We start from the raw sequence: 15,203 nt of genomic DNA, 5'->3' as shown, positions 1-15,203 counted from the left end.
TTAATAATAATAATAATAATGTGTACAAAATTGGTTTAGGTTCAACTTGTATTTCTGCTACACGGGAAAGTGTTTTACCATTATAGGGCTAATTTTTTTTTATCAAGGATGTTTTTAGAGTACACAAGTCATTTCATTATATAACGCAAAAAAAAATTACACATTTTACGCACGACCGGTTTTTCTTAATGGAACGGGCTAATGGGTTTTCTGAAGAAAAATACTAAGTCCTTATGTATGGGCGGTTGGATTAATGTTCGGCAAATCAACATGGCGAGCCGACCAAAGCCGCTGTGTTAATAGCTAAATAATTAAACAGATGATTAACGGCCATTTACCACGGGCATAATATTTAAATGAACAATACGGATCATGGCGTAAGCTTAACTTTATAAGATCAAGACGGTCTGACCTTAATATTAATTATTGTGCAGCCGTAATGAGTTAGACCGCTTATCTAGCCGAACCGGTATTTGGTTTCGGTCACCTTATCCAACCGGGTCAATGGGTTAGAGGTATTCACTGGTGAGCTAATAAATACTTGAGATGTTTATAAGTTACATGATATTCCGATGATGGGTTAATCATAATGCAACAGCTGTCGAATGGCGAATATCAGATGATAAAGAATAGTTTGTTGATAAAAAAATAAGTGTTGACTGATGACAAATGAATTAATTGTTTATAAATTATTGGAGAGAGGAAAATAGGGGAGAGTTTTCACAGATGGGGGCAGATTCATAAAAAAATCCTATTTTTTGAACCTTTAACGGCAATGTTTGTATTCCGTTGCCTTTTTAAATCAAGAATGACTTACTAAAAAGGTCGACTGATCGATAACCAGTTTTGAGCGTTTACTATTTTTTAGTACCTAAACTCTAAACTACTAATGCATTTTAATAACAGAACTATTATTCCGGTACATCGAAAAACCCGCTAATCCTAACAGCGAATCCGTTAGTTCCGTTTTCTTTTACAAATTAAAAAAGTAGTGAAAAACAATTTAAAAAAATTGTTTTTGTCCAGAAAAAAAATTCATTATTACATAAATGAATTGTTGCTCAATATAAAAATGATAACCTAAGAGGATTAAATTTAATATTATGTAGATCACTATAATATAAATTAATTAACTGATAATACTATAAACCAATTTATAGTATTAATTAAATGCTTCTGAATTTTGTAAGGCTGAATTATTTTATATTTTATGTATTTGATTGCAAAAATCTTATTTTTGGGGGTTTTATCATTTCTTGGACGTTTTTGTAATAAAATTACAAATACCTTATATCTAGAAAACTGTTTTTTTTTTAAATCCCATTTTTTTAGGATTTGGCGAAAGAATCATTAGGTTTAATGCAGATATATACATTAAGTGGGAAATGGATAACCTATTCATTTGTTTGCTTATGTAAGACAAAATTTGTCGAATTTTATTTAAAAGTTAGGCTAATTATCGCTTAAGTAATTAAAAAAAAAAAAAACTAACTGGCCAAGAGTTATTAAATCCGAAATCGGCCTATTCCAAACCGATAACTTTTACGTGGGCGGTTTTATTATTCAACTCGAGTAATTACTTCAGTAGTAAATTATACTTACATTTATTATTCATATCGTCAACGCTTGCTTGAAGAATATATCTCACAATCATATTATAACGATTACTCTTTCTCTTAAACGATTGCGGCTGTCATCCTCGATGACGACACGTGTACCAATTATTTAGTTATGCCGTTCCTGTGTGTTGGCTATTGTTTCGACAGGGCTTGTCTATATTTAGAGTGTTGCGAAACGCGGTGAAAATAAAAATCATGCAATACCAATACACACCTAATGATAACCCGACGGGCGAAGACGTGTGTGTGTGTGTGTCTACAATTTATTACAATAATAAAAATAGTTTATGTATATTTTTTTTAGAACCGAAAATCAGCCCGGCCACGTTCTGCCACGTGTTCCCGTTTCATCTGATGTTCGACAGAGACTTGAACGTCCTTCAAACCGGTTGCACTATAGCCAGAGTAATACCATCGGTACAGGGGCCGGCGCCTTGCAAACTAACACACATACTATACCCCGTAGGTGTAAAACGCCACTTGAGCACGTCCAGTGGTTTCATGTATTACTGTACAGGACGATCCACCAGATGTAAGACACTCGTTTTCTCTGTCAAGTATGCATATTTTGAAAATTATTTTCTTTCTATACCTGTAGGTATATATTAACATATTATGCTATTGGGCTGGATACCAGAACTTTCATATCGCCATTTTTTTACGTTATTCAATACTTATACTTATTGTTTACCTTCATCCGTTATACATAATAGAATTATGGACTTGTTTTTTCAAACGGGAACATATGTTTTTAACTCTATACATATTATGTAGGCAAACCGTTTTGAAAAATGTTATAGCCTTTGAATTTTTAACTATCATCAATCCGTTTGTTTGCTATGACTTGTTGAAGATTCGATTTTTAGATCAATATTCGTTCGGTTTTTACAACAGTAGCACAGCAATTTCCTATTAAACAATAATATTGACCCCCGTCGATAACACTGTCACTGTGTTTGAATAGGTAAATAAGAACCGCTGGTCTATAATTTTCTCAAAACACAAATAAGAATTTTATGGTCTACTGGATTTTGAAAGTATGGAGAAATGTAATATCTTTGCAGTCATAGCAAACCATCATATTGATGAAAATTAAGAATTCAAACGCTAACATTTTTTTATATTTTTCTATATATTTATGGAATTAAAAACATATGTTCCCATTTGTAAAAACCAAGTCCATACTTCTCTTTACGTAAAAAGGATAAAGGTAAAAATGTTCTAAGTATTATATTCATAATTTCCTAGAAAACGAATGTCTTAAATCGGATGGATCATACACTCTATGTACAATTATTATTATATTATATTAGTATTATTATTATTATTGACTTGTACCGCAGGTAAGACCTCATTTGGAATTGACGTTCGACAACATTCTGGCTCACATCAACACCGTTTATGTTCTGAACACGAAACCTGGTATCATGGATGTCGACTCCGGCGATAGTTGTCCAATATCATTGCGTCTCAAAGTAAAAATAAAAATTAATGAATTACTATAATTATTATAAAAATTAAATCACCACGACGACCTACCGTTATAAACCGGAGGAACCAAACCAGGCCGGGGGTGGCTATAGTGGTTATAACGTGAAGCAAACAGAAAGGCTAAAGTCATCTGGCCAGTTAGAAGAAACACATTTCCGTTCAATACAATATCGTGGTGATAAGATATCAAATGACAAATAATTTTTTTGTTGAAAAAAACGATAATATTATAAGATAAGATATAATAACATATTTTTTATCATATTATATACAGTACCAACCGCACGACAATGAAGAAAAATATGTTGTGTGGTCATACTGATTTTAGTACTTTTGTACTTCGCTATCGCTTAAGAGCTAAACGATAAATCCGCATATGCTATTTAGACAGATCCCGTTTATCGTAGGGACACAGAAGTGATGGTAGATGTTAGGACCCAATTAAAAGCCCTAAATTTCCCTTTACACATGTGTTTGGGCTGGATACAAGAGATTTCATGTAGCCACTTACGCGTTACACTTTCACTTTCAGTTAGAGATAAGAGACGAGAGATTATAAAAATGAGGAAAGAGATAAATGATCAGTAATAAGAGATAACATATCTATGATTAAATGTTTTATATTACTCTATGACCACTCTATCCAGCCTACTAACAATGTTGTTACCATAAAATATTGTGGATTTTCAACAGGGTCAGATGTTGTACGTGCCGGAAACGGATCTCATGTTGTTCCTGTGCTATCCGAGCGTTGTCAACCTGGACGATTTGACCAAGTACCTAAACGAACTTAGTCGGTTTGATCGCAGGTCAATCTGACTACTGATGGTGATTTTGCTTTCGCAGGCGACGGCTTTACATCAGCGACATACCCTTGCACGACGCCACCAGAGATCTAGTGTTGATGTCCGAACAATTCGAAGCCGACTATCAGCTGACCAGGGACTTGGAATTTTTGACCGACAAACTCCAACAGACCTACAGGGAGTTGGAGAGCGAAAAACAAAAAACCGACAGGTATTGCGAACTTTGGTCGTTGGTCCATTGACATCCGATAAAGTGATATACTAACAACAATAAATAGGTATTCCGTGAAATGAAACGAGCCGGATTGTTTGCCCGTTAAATGTTTTTAACGGAAAACGGCAAATAAATGTACACCGTGTTTGTTTTAGTAATGACAGGTCCCGTTTTTTTGTCAACCTTATTCGAGTAACTCGATTGTGCCCGTAACACAAACAAACCAAGGCAAAAATGAGTAAATAAAAAAAAAGTTTCCATTTTAACGATTCTTTTGAAATAAATTGATGTCAAACAACGGAATAAAATGCGAACATGTTTTCGTTGGAGTCAAACCTAGCCGTAAAGTCATTTATAAAGCAATATCCTCTTTAGCACATTGGTCTGTATCTATTTTTCATTAGTTTTTCGAATGATCTTGTTGAAAAAAGTTGATGGATATCTATTGGGCAAGTCAAATAATTTCAGTACATCACTCGTTAAGTTATGCTTATTACAAAATAATCTCAATAGAAAAAAAAGTTTCTCGCAGGGTAACACTGAATATCTGATACAGCGCTTAAAAAACCTTAAATTTTTTTTTTATTCTCAACCTGATGTCTTGTCACTTGTACTCGTTTGATTTCAATCACTTAATTGTGTTGCAAAATCCCACTCGAAAAAAAAAGTTCTAACTGATATCCAAACTTAATGACGGAATTCTATTTGACAAAAAAAAAGAGAGATCCAAATACCGTGTAATTAATATTTGTCTTATAAATGAATAGTCTTGCATGTACTCAATGCACTAAGTGGCTGATATGACGAGTAAAAGTTTAATGCGCGCGTTGACACTTTCATAAACGCGTTTGCTAAACAAATATATTATATAGAGTAATCAAACTAGCACTTTCCAATATGATTTTTTTCCCTGAACCTGGAGTGTTGCATAAATACCGAATGGTTTGTTTAATAAAATTATTAAATATCAGTATATGAATACTAAGATAGTGATAGATGCAAAATGCGTATAGATTATAGACTAGATAATAAAACCTGTTTTTTTTTTAATTAACATTTTTTGTATCAATTAGTGAACATACAAACTACTACTTGTAGTCGGTTCCCTAGTACTATGATTAACAGTTATTCATTTTTAAAATCTTTTAATTAAAAACTCGTATTATCCACTATAGGTTCGGCCGTTTAAATAGGACAAAACGATTATTTTTTTTCATTAACCCAAAACAAAACGAGTGACTTGGTCAAATATGTCGATAACTCTATAAGATCGGTAAAATGTACTCGGTGTTTTTTTTTTTCCGTAAGCGAGAGCTTAACGATTTGCATTGCCGGTACTCCTAAGTGGTTTAATCCAAAACCCGGGTGTTGTAACGGTATAATTTGTCTAGTCGACTGGCGTTAGGCCAGCAACGTTTCCCGTTTTTAAAATGCTTTCCTGTTCTTCGACAGTGGTTTGGTAGGAACATTAGAGGTTAGAACTATTGGCGAGCAAAAAAAGGTATAACTTTAATTATTGTTTTCCGCAATGACATGGCATTATATGAGACTACGTTTGTACTGAAGGAGGTGATTTTTGGCAACGTTTTTCACAACTATTCCGCGATCGACTGCGTGCTAGAGATACTTTTTTTATTGAAATTATTTAATTAGTAGGCGCAAATACGACGTACCTTTACGGCTCCTCGAAACACCGGTCAACAAAGTGGGCGGAGGAACGGAAATTTACCGAATTCGCAAAACATACGATATTAGCACCGTGTTCCGCATTGATGTTGTTTCAGACTACTCTACTCGGTGCTTCCGATCAGCGTGGCGACAGAGTTACGGCACAAGCGTCCGGTTCCGCCGAAGAGATTCGAATGCGTGACACTACTGTTTTCCGGCATAGTCGGTTTCAGCGACTATTGTGCGGGTCACGCGGACTCGAAAGGGGCCATGAAAATCGTTCGGATGCTCAACCAGCTCTACACGGCTTTCGATGTGCTCACCGATCCGAAGAAGAACCCAAACGTGTACAAGGTAAGGCGCGAGAATCGCTTGAACAAACAAAGATCCCCTTACCCCCCCCCCCCCCATCACCTTTAATGTCGACGGTCGTGTAATTGGACAATTACAAGGACCTTGTGCGCTGAACCAACAGCTGTCGACCAAAACTCTGAATTAAGTTGTTACCCAGAGTTCGTATGTTCGCGTGAAAGGACTGAAAAATAATCGAAAAAGCCAAGTCCGTACTTCTGTTGCGTGTAAGGTAAAAAATGTCTAAGTATTGAGAAATTTATTACAATGGTATAATTTTCAAAACTTAATTTCGGACATTTAAAAAAAGAAAAATCAAAGTCCAATGACTAGAAATGCTCAAAATGTCGGCTAAGGCCTATGGCCACTACGAAGATCAAAAATCCTAACCACCCTGCCTTCGCTGTGCTTTTTTTATTCAAACCGCTCTCCCGAGAGCTTTGTGAGAAAGTTTCTAGCCATATTATACCAAATTATAAAAATTAGACAGACCTTAACTCATTTACAAAAGTATAAATTATTTTCGTTTAAAATGTTATCGACAAAAGCCTATGTAGACTAGACAAACTATGGACGGACACTTAGGCCCCTAAAACTGCTCAACTTCCTATATAAGTACATCTTGCTAAACACGTTTTGGTACAATAATAATGCTAAGTGTTATCGAGAAATTACCTACAATTGTATCCTTAATAATCAGGCAAATAAACGTTGACTGAGAGGAGAGTGTATTGGTCTTTGATCGACAAATAACGCTTAGGGCTAATTATGCTAATAGGTCTTAATTGAGTAAACCCAAGGGGTTCCAAATACAACCGAGAAGAGTGATGTATGAGACGTGTGGCGTGTAATTAATCTAAGAAAAGTGATCCATCTTTCCCGGTCTCTCTCGTATCCGGACTTCTATCCAGGATTGTTAAAAGTGTATTTTTCCATAGAAGAAAACGTTTTAATTATCAAAATCTGAACCTTGCACGATTTTATTTTCATAATTTGCTGATAGTAAATATCCACATTTCGGAAAAAATGTCCGTGCAATTTTGTTTAGATAATAAGTTACTTACATTTATTCTAGCACGCTAGGTATTAGCGGTAAGTTCAATGATAATTCAAATATTTTGCACGATATAAATAACGATATCATTTAATACATAATACACTTGATACATATAAGTTAGAAAGAAATTGCATGTCTGTAAAACTGTTGTCCACTAAATTTTTGTTTTTTTCTGGCCGCTTTAGAGTATATCTTTAAAAATTGGGTTGTAATAATGAAGATAACTCAAATCGAAATTGGCTTACAATTAATTTAAAGTAATTTTTTCACGTGTATTCTATATTTCAGCTGTTGTTTGTTATTTATTGGTAATTTTTTTTTATTTGCAACTCGTCAATTACATCTGACGAAACTGGTAATTAAAAAAAAATGATTCATGTTATTTACAAAAGAAATCGGTTCACGTTACGCAACGGTGCTAGATTGCATAAAAAACACACCGAGTGTTTACTTTGTAATTAATTCGGTTGATAATTATTATTATTAATTTCTAACGCATTAATTAAGCTTCGTGTAATAATATATAAGTATATATATTTGTTTAGTGTTCGTATGATAGTTTAATCTTACAATTACAGTAGTATAACGATGTGAATGGCGTAATCTTATATAATATTATTTTGGGGAATTCACACTTTTTTAACTTTTAAATTAAACGCATCATTTAAATAATAAGTAATGCCATTTTGTTGTGCACGTCTATGGAATCTCGTCAAAACTAATTTATGTATGAACACTTACTACTACAGTCAAATTTGTATTGAGTTTTTTTATGTTTTGATATCAACAATATTGAACATACATTTTTGGTCCTTCGGGCCGGATAATAACAAAAATTATCTTTAAATTTTTTCCCGTTTTTACTTATCGCGCACCATACGGGTTCAAGAAATAATTTAATTTTAGAAAGCAATAAATACAGAAATAAATTATAATATAGTATATTTTCATAAATACATCATAATATTATTCACACAGGTATCTCTAGCAGTGCACGCTTATCTTACTCCATCGAAACACATTCCATGTTGGCGTTACATATTATTTAACTAGAAATATAACATAGTGTAAGATGCAAAAACATAAATCTGTGTACCTATACGCCGAATGTCGTATAAATCACCCGTTCCCTGTATCCCTATCGTAACCTGTCTTTGAACGAAAGGCTAAGAATACTAAATATTCCGTGGACCGGAAAAGTTATTTTATTTACGATCGACTGCTTTCAAACTGTACATTACAAAATGAAACACCAGTTTTTCGCCTTGCTTCGACATTGCTCACGTGGCTATAACATCGAAATCCGAAATTAAAACCTTTACACCTTTTTGACGTTGTCGGCTAAACGAAAAATATGGAAAAGTTTTTGTCAGAAGTTTTGTAATATAATAAATTCTATTCCCGTATTGAATCCCTTTGCTGTAGAGCGTTTAAGGTGCTAGGCTTTATTGTACTTACGTCGAATTAATTCAAGTTGTTTAGTTCACTTAAAGCTGTATACTGCTCCCTTGTAAGGTTTCTTTTGGAATATGATTCCTTCCTTTGGACCCCTTGACATGTTCCTTCTAGCTCCACTAGACTCTAACTTTCCGTTTGCTGTTCCGTTTCACAGCACAAATTATGGTAGGAACTATCCTATTTATCGTATGATGTGTCCAGGCAATGAGCACCTAAGCTTTTTTTAAATACTTATGTTTATTTTTATTATTTTGTATTTTTTACATTTTTTTTTTTTTTGAGAGGAGGGGTTGTGTATTATTTAAACTTTAAGTTATTGTTAAGCTATTTCAGCTGTAATTTATCGAGTGTTGGCGTACTATTATGGTTCTATTGGGCATCAATAAAAAAACAATTAAAAAAATAGGACAATGTGGAAGAGTATCGTAACGGTAAGGGGCCTGCAATATTGTACTAATTCCCATATTTTTCTGAAATAAATTATTAGTTATTATCAATTTAAGCATTGACTGCAAGTCCTTTACATAATTCACAATAACTTACTTTAGAGAGAGAGAGGAGGACTTTTGTTAATAGAAAATGGTCAAATCGTCAAAAGGCTTATACGATTCTATAAGTCCTAAAAATAGATACCTACTAACATATGTTTAGCTTTGCATCAAGATCCAGAAAAAAAATCCACAGAACTGACATATTTTTTTATCATTTATAAACACAACATAATAATTATAACTGTTTTAAAATAACGTTTATTATTTTTCGGTACAACAAAATTGTCGATAAAAAGGTATTTTTGATTTTGATCAAGCCAATACTATAGTGAATACTTAAATTTTGACTAGGTAAAACAATTTTTTCCCTAAACAAATTCATCGCTTACTGTTGTTGTTGTTGTTGGACTTGCTTGTAACGATTGAGACACAATAACGGTTGTACGACCTTTGCCAGGTGGAAACCGTGGGCGACAAGTACATGGCGGTCAGCGGACTTCCAGAACCTTGCGAAGATCACGTCCGGTGCATTGCCCGCCTGGCCTTGGACATGATGGATCTCAGCAGCACGGTTATTGTGGACGGCGTACCTGTGGTGAGTGCATTTGATTATGGACTATGAGGATTAGAGGTGCCAAATTAACTATAAAATTTTTAAAAAAAATTCTCCCCAAATGCAACCAGGGTAAACGAAAACCGGGTTCTTCGTCGTTCTCCTATTAGTGTGTAATATAAAAACCTTAATCTGACAACAGGTATGCAACGGGGAGATTGGCCACCCGAGACAACAATTAGTTACAGAGTACGCATATCTAAATATTTTATTTTCATTAGGTAACAATTTTTTATTGTTAATAAAAACAGTATTACGCGTTAATTGTATTTTCCAGCCAATATAATAGATAGATCATAAACCTGAATAACTAAATGTATAATAAATAATAATATTATAATTCAGAATAGTAATACATTCTTAATTGAGACCAGGGAAAAAAAAGTAAAATTTATTACATTCATAAATATATAAGAAAGATTATATTAAGACATCATTCATTATAAATTTAATAGATAATTAAATAGTTTAATTTTAATTTCAAAACGTGTCGTTTTATATTTTTTGATAGGTATCCAACTCCACTCATACCGCAAAGTTTTTTAAAATATCAATTCCTTTTAAATAAAAAGATATTAAATTATCAAAAAAAAAATCTAAAACATGTTTGACAGCGTGTTGAAAATATTAATTTTTTTGTCGTTTGGGAAAGTAATAAAAAAATTAATGATTTATTAGGTAATCGACGCTGGTAAAATCGTTAGCCTCTTAAAATGTATTCAAATTTTTTTTTAATTTAATTTAAATATTTACAAATTCTGTCTTACGATACACTCGACTGTCAATAATTATTGACCACAGGTGTTTATTTTGCTCGTTGAACCACCTTGGATTGGCGCCACATGACTTCATGTGAAAGGAAATGGCGGAATGGGAAAAGAGACCTCTTGTCGCGAGAACCCAAATCGCAAGAGAGGCTAAAATCAGGGTTGAAAATATTTTTAAGAAAAAAAAATATGTTATCTGCTTTAGGGCACTTTATTTAATTGTTGATTAAATTCCTCAAGTGTGTAAAATAAAACATTGGTATAATTTCAAAAATACAAAGCGTTTTTTTCTCTAAAATCTTAAGAAATTCAAATAAATATAACTCGGCCAGTTTCCAAGATATAAGAACAATTTTGGTCTCAAAATGTTTAACTTGATTTAGTGCAGAATTTGGAATAACCGTTAACTCAAAATTTGATTTTTGCGACATGAGGTTTTCAATCATATCGCTGCATGTGTTGTGATTTCATTGACAATTTTTCGTTTTGGCCTGTTGCAATTTTTTAGCGGATCACTATTGGCATACACAGCGGCGAGGTGGTGACGGGCGTGATAGGCCATCGCATGCCTAGATACTGTTTGTTCGGCAACACTGTGAATTTGACCAGCAGGACCGAGACCACCGGCATACCCGGCAAAATCAACGTCTCGGAAAACGCGTACAAGTAAGTGTTGTTATTTATTATCTTGCATGTTGTACACTTGGACTTGGAGAAATTAGAATGAAATGAGACGTGGGTGGCGGCAAAAACTCTTGAAGAGTTGTGATGCCAAGGTACAAGAAGATGACCATATCGTCGCCCCGCTAGAACAATGACTGAACTGCTAAAATTCAAATTTTACAGGAGAACGAAAAAATCAAATTATTTTCACTAAAGTGTTATGGGATGTAACTTTAATGGAATGGGAATGCCTGGGAAATTATTACAACTACAGTTATATCGTTTTGCTACCTTATGCGTTCGATATATTTAAACACATTGAAGCATTTAGCCCATTTTACCAAATTTTGCAGTTAGGTCATTGTTCTAGCGGGGCGGCGATATTATACGTATAACAGCTCTATATCGGGTTCAAAAAAACACGGACTTCACGAATAATCAGAAAAATTCACGAACTACATACGAATAATTTCCATTAAATTCACAAACTTTGACAAGTACTACGCGAATTGTCATTCGGATGCTCGTAAAGGTAAAATAAGAAGATCTAATATATACACAGGGTGACGTTTTAAAAGTCAAATTCTCCTAAGCCAATTGCAACATTGTAATTTTTCTCTTTGGAGACTCCTGAATTTGTATGACAATTTTTTTCGAAAAAATTAGTGTACCAAATCAGATGCATCACCCTGCACTTGCACAAAGCTCTGGAACAGTGCCGCGAATTCGTGAGTACACATTTCACAAAAACACTGATTCCACGAATATTCTTCAAAATTTACATGAAATTCACCAACCTTCACACGGATATCCGCGTAGTTTGCATTTCACGAACCATTCGGACATTATGATATCCGTACGTTTGTTTACACATAGTATAAAATATGTGTGTTTATTGTGTTTTCGGCCAGCGCTTCCGTGTGTGGTCTTAAGTCACGTACAACCGATCTGTACGTGTAGTGGAAATGATCCAGTGCGGTACCTTGCCAGAGAGAAGAGGACTCGGGGGGGGGGGGGAATGACGATGATGAATGGTCTAACGGCCGTGAGTTGGTTGGAGAATAGCAAACAAAAACACACATAACAACATATTTAATTGAAGTATGAGAACGCGCGAAACGAGCGGTCCGGCGAGAGATCAAAAGCAATAACGAAAACGGCACTCGAGCACGCGAGACAGTCTCTTGAGACGCTACGAATGTGTGGATAATTAATGATAAGGGTTTTTAATGTTTGTTTTTTTTTTTTTAATTTTTTCGCCATATTACTTAATGCTCGTTTTCTTCGCAGCAGTAGTATTAATGTAATCCCACTATCACGCCTCCGCGCAGTGTGTTAGGATTTGCTTTAAAACAACAAAATCGCCTAATGGTTTCTGTTTGTTAGTTACACTTTTTATCGGTTATAATAATATATTATGCAGAGTAAAAAGTGACATCAGTTTTTTAAGTTTAATAAAAATACACGTTTAAGTAAATTAAAACTGGTATGATTTCTTTTGAATTCGAATCGGTTTCAAATAGTTAATTAGCGAAAACTAATGTGATCGCTTCTAAAAAAAAATCCATCATTCTATTTAGCACTTCTTTAAAACACAGGCCACAAACCCGATCACCTTAGCCATAATTCCAATTAAAAAATCATACCTGATATTATAAACTATAATCTAAATCAATTTGATTACATAAGACAATAAATTTAATAAAGCTAATGAAAAAATTAAAAATAAATACTCTTATTTATATATATATATATAAAATTAAAAAAATGTCCAATTTAAAAACGAATAAAACAAGTAGGTAATAGATAATATTTAATCTAGAAACTGAAAAATCAAGTTAATGATTTATAAAGTCAATTATAATTAAGTTATCAAAAAATTAATTAATTTCATAAAAAAAATAACCTTGTGAGAGAAATTGTCAAGATATTAACTTGCCATGAACTTATCAACGCGTTAACAAGTATATTTCCCAACATTGAGTCAATAGCTTTTAGTATTTTGGATATTTCAGTCATAAAAATAAGTTTAACCATGACTTTAAGTGTTATAACGAAATTTCCCTAGCTGACAAAATAAAAGCGGTGTAAAGATATTTTCATTTAAAGCTATAAAACCAATTTTTTTCAAGGGAAAATATTTGTTTAGAAACGTATTAACGTTTAAAATTTAACATTTACATTCCAAACGAAATGCAATGGCCGTTCACTGAAAATAAAATAGTAACGCTATTTTTGGTTGGTCGAGGCAAAAGTATGTACACTAAAGGGCTAAGGCTAAAATGTCTTATCATTAATGCAGTGGATAACTGTTGTATTGTTTTATCGCCGACATATGGTCTACAATTAACTGAACTGGTAGTAAAGATGTTGTGTTTTTGATGGAACAGAGAAAGAGAGATGTTAAGTATTTTTATAGACAAAAATTGCACAAATTAAAAAAAATATATGTAATCTGGTTGTACACGATTATTCTGACCTGCGCTAGGTGTATTTTGCTGAACTCTATTTTTATTTTTTAGAAAAACACAGTTATCCATGTAAAATAATGTCATCACGACAAGAAAATAAAACCCAACCAGATTTCGGCTAAATTGTATTTAACAAGTTATTGTTTTTTTTGTGAGTATATCAGTTGTATATAACCGTAAATTTGAACGTTAACCGGATATACCGGTTTGGCGGTTGTTTTCCAATAATATTAATAATAATATTGTTTAGGCGTACAATTTCTTATGCGACCAATTTGTCGGTAACGGTATTGGCGAATATTCACATATCTAAAATATTCAAATGAAATCCTAATCTGAAAACGGATATTTTAACTTTTTTTTGTTGACTTAGATTTAATTTTATGAATACAGGTTGACATCCATTTGACGTAAGACACTCGTTTTATTTTTAATCAATTGTGTTGTTATATTTGTCAATAATCAGAAAATGTTTACTTTCATCCCATAATATGAGTAAACCAAGTGTGAACTTTGTTTTTCCAAATAGGAAGTCATAGCAAACGAACAGATTGATGAAAACTCACAATTTGAACGCTGATATGTTTCAAAATGTTTTGCCTACATATTTATGGAATTTAAAACATGTTCACGTTTGAAAAAACCAAGTTCATAATTCTATTACGTACAAGGGAAGAAGGTAAAAAATGTATTGAAGTATTGAAAAATATAGTAAATTATGTACCTGAAAACGAGTGTCTTACATCAGATGGATTACCCTGTATATATTATATTATTACAAGTCGATTAATCGTTTTTTTATACTTAATTGAAAAATACCGTTGGATGAAATTTTTGAAAAGGATTTTGCACTCAAACGCTTTGGAACGATTACGGGATTTTTTTTTTTGTTTGTTTTTGTTTGTTAATTGTTTGTATTGTTCGATCGATAAGGACAAAAGCGCGTTAAAGTCGAACGGTCGTTAAAATCTTTAGACCAAAAACTCTTTTCTTTTGATTCTACGACAAAGAAAGGACCCGAGATCGATTCTGGCCGATAATACTGTAGCCGAATAATAATTGGTTGCGTTTCATTATATTGCCCGACGACGGCCCAAAGGTTAACAATAGGTGGGTGCTTGAGTTAAATACCTACCCTATATTTTTCAAAAAACAAAAAAAATAATAATAATAAACCTTTTGAATTAAAAGATTATTCCTTCCTTCGCCTTATCCCGTTCGAAAGGGTTAGTCACACTTTTACATCCGTTACTATTTCTCTGTTTATTGCACATCTCTCGGTGATAAATTTTGGACTTCACAGATATTACATCTGACACTCGGCACAATTGCACTACTTCTTGAAGTTTATATCTACCTCGTCTAAACAAGTACAAAAAAATGGATGTATTCTCTTTCATTCGATACTGAAAAAGTATAACCTCAGTGCTCAGTCCTCGACCACACCATGGGAACCACATGGGAATTATGTATTCCCTTTATTATTTTTCCATCCATTCTTGGGTTTTTTTCTTCTATAAAAGCGGCTCACGAC

The 15,203-nt window shown here is 33.4% G+C and overlaps 2 protein-coding genes across 2 annotated transcripts in view; both read left to right on the top strand.

The window, feature by feature from the left end:
- LOC126845633 (guanylate cyclase soluble subunit beta-1) overlaps nucleotides 1–15,203 on the top strand; it is a 35,412-nt gene that overhangs the window by 4,353 nt on the left and 15,856 nt on the right. The window contains exons 7-13 of the mRNA XM_050584419.1: nucleotides 1,924–2,081; nucleotides 2,963–3,094; nucleotides 3,804–3,886; nucleotides 3,957–4,127; nucleotides 5,915–6,152; nucleotides 9,613–9,750; nucleotides 11,044–11,201. Of these exons, the coding sequence (XP_050440376.1) occupies nucleotides 1,924–2,081; nucleotides 2,963–3,094; nucleotides 3,804–3,886; nucleotides 3,957–4,127; nucleotides 5,915–6,152; nucleotides 9,613–9,750; nucleotides 11,044–11,201 (1,078 nt within the window). The remainder of the gene's footprint in view (nucleotides 1–1,923; nucleotides 2,082–2,962; nucleotides 3,095–3,803; nucleotides 3,887–3,956; nucleotides 4,128–5,914; nucleotides 6,153–9,612; nucleotides 9,751–11,043; nucleotides 11,202–15,203) is intronic.
- Nucleotides 1–15,203, top strand: part of LOC126845725 (uncharacterized) — a 149,900-nt gene that overhangs the window by 134,586 nt on the left and 111 nt on the right. The gene's annotated exons all lie outside the window — the stretch shown is intronic.

The sequence above is a fragment of the Adelges cooleyi genome, unplaced genomic scaffold, assembly GCF_023614345.1.
Source record: "Adelges cooleyi isolate 19-005CV unplaced genomic scaffold, UGA_ACOO_1.1 ACOO_flye_CR_arks_rails_tigmint_CR_PRNA_108, whole genome shotgun sequence".
Taxonomy (NCBI): Eukaryota; Metazoa; Arthropoda; class Insecta; order Hemiptera; family Adelgidae; genus Adelges; species Adelges cooleyi.
This window is presented reverse-complemented; position numbering and strand designations above follow the sequence as displayed.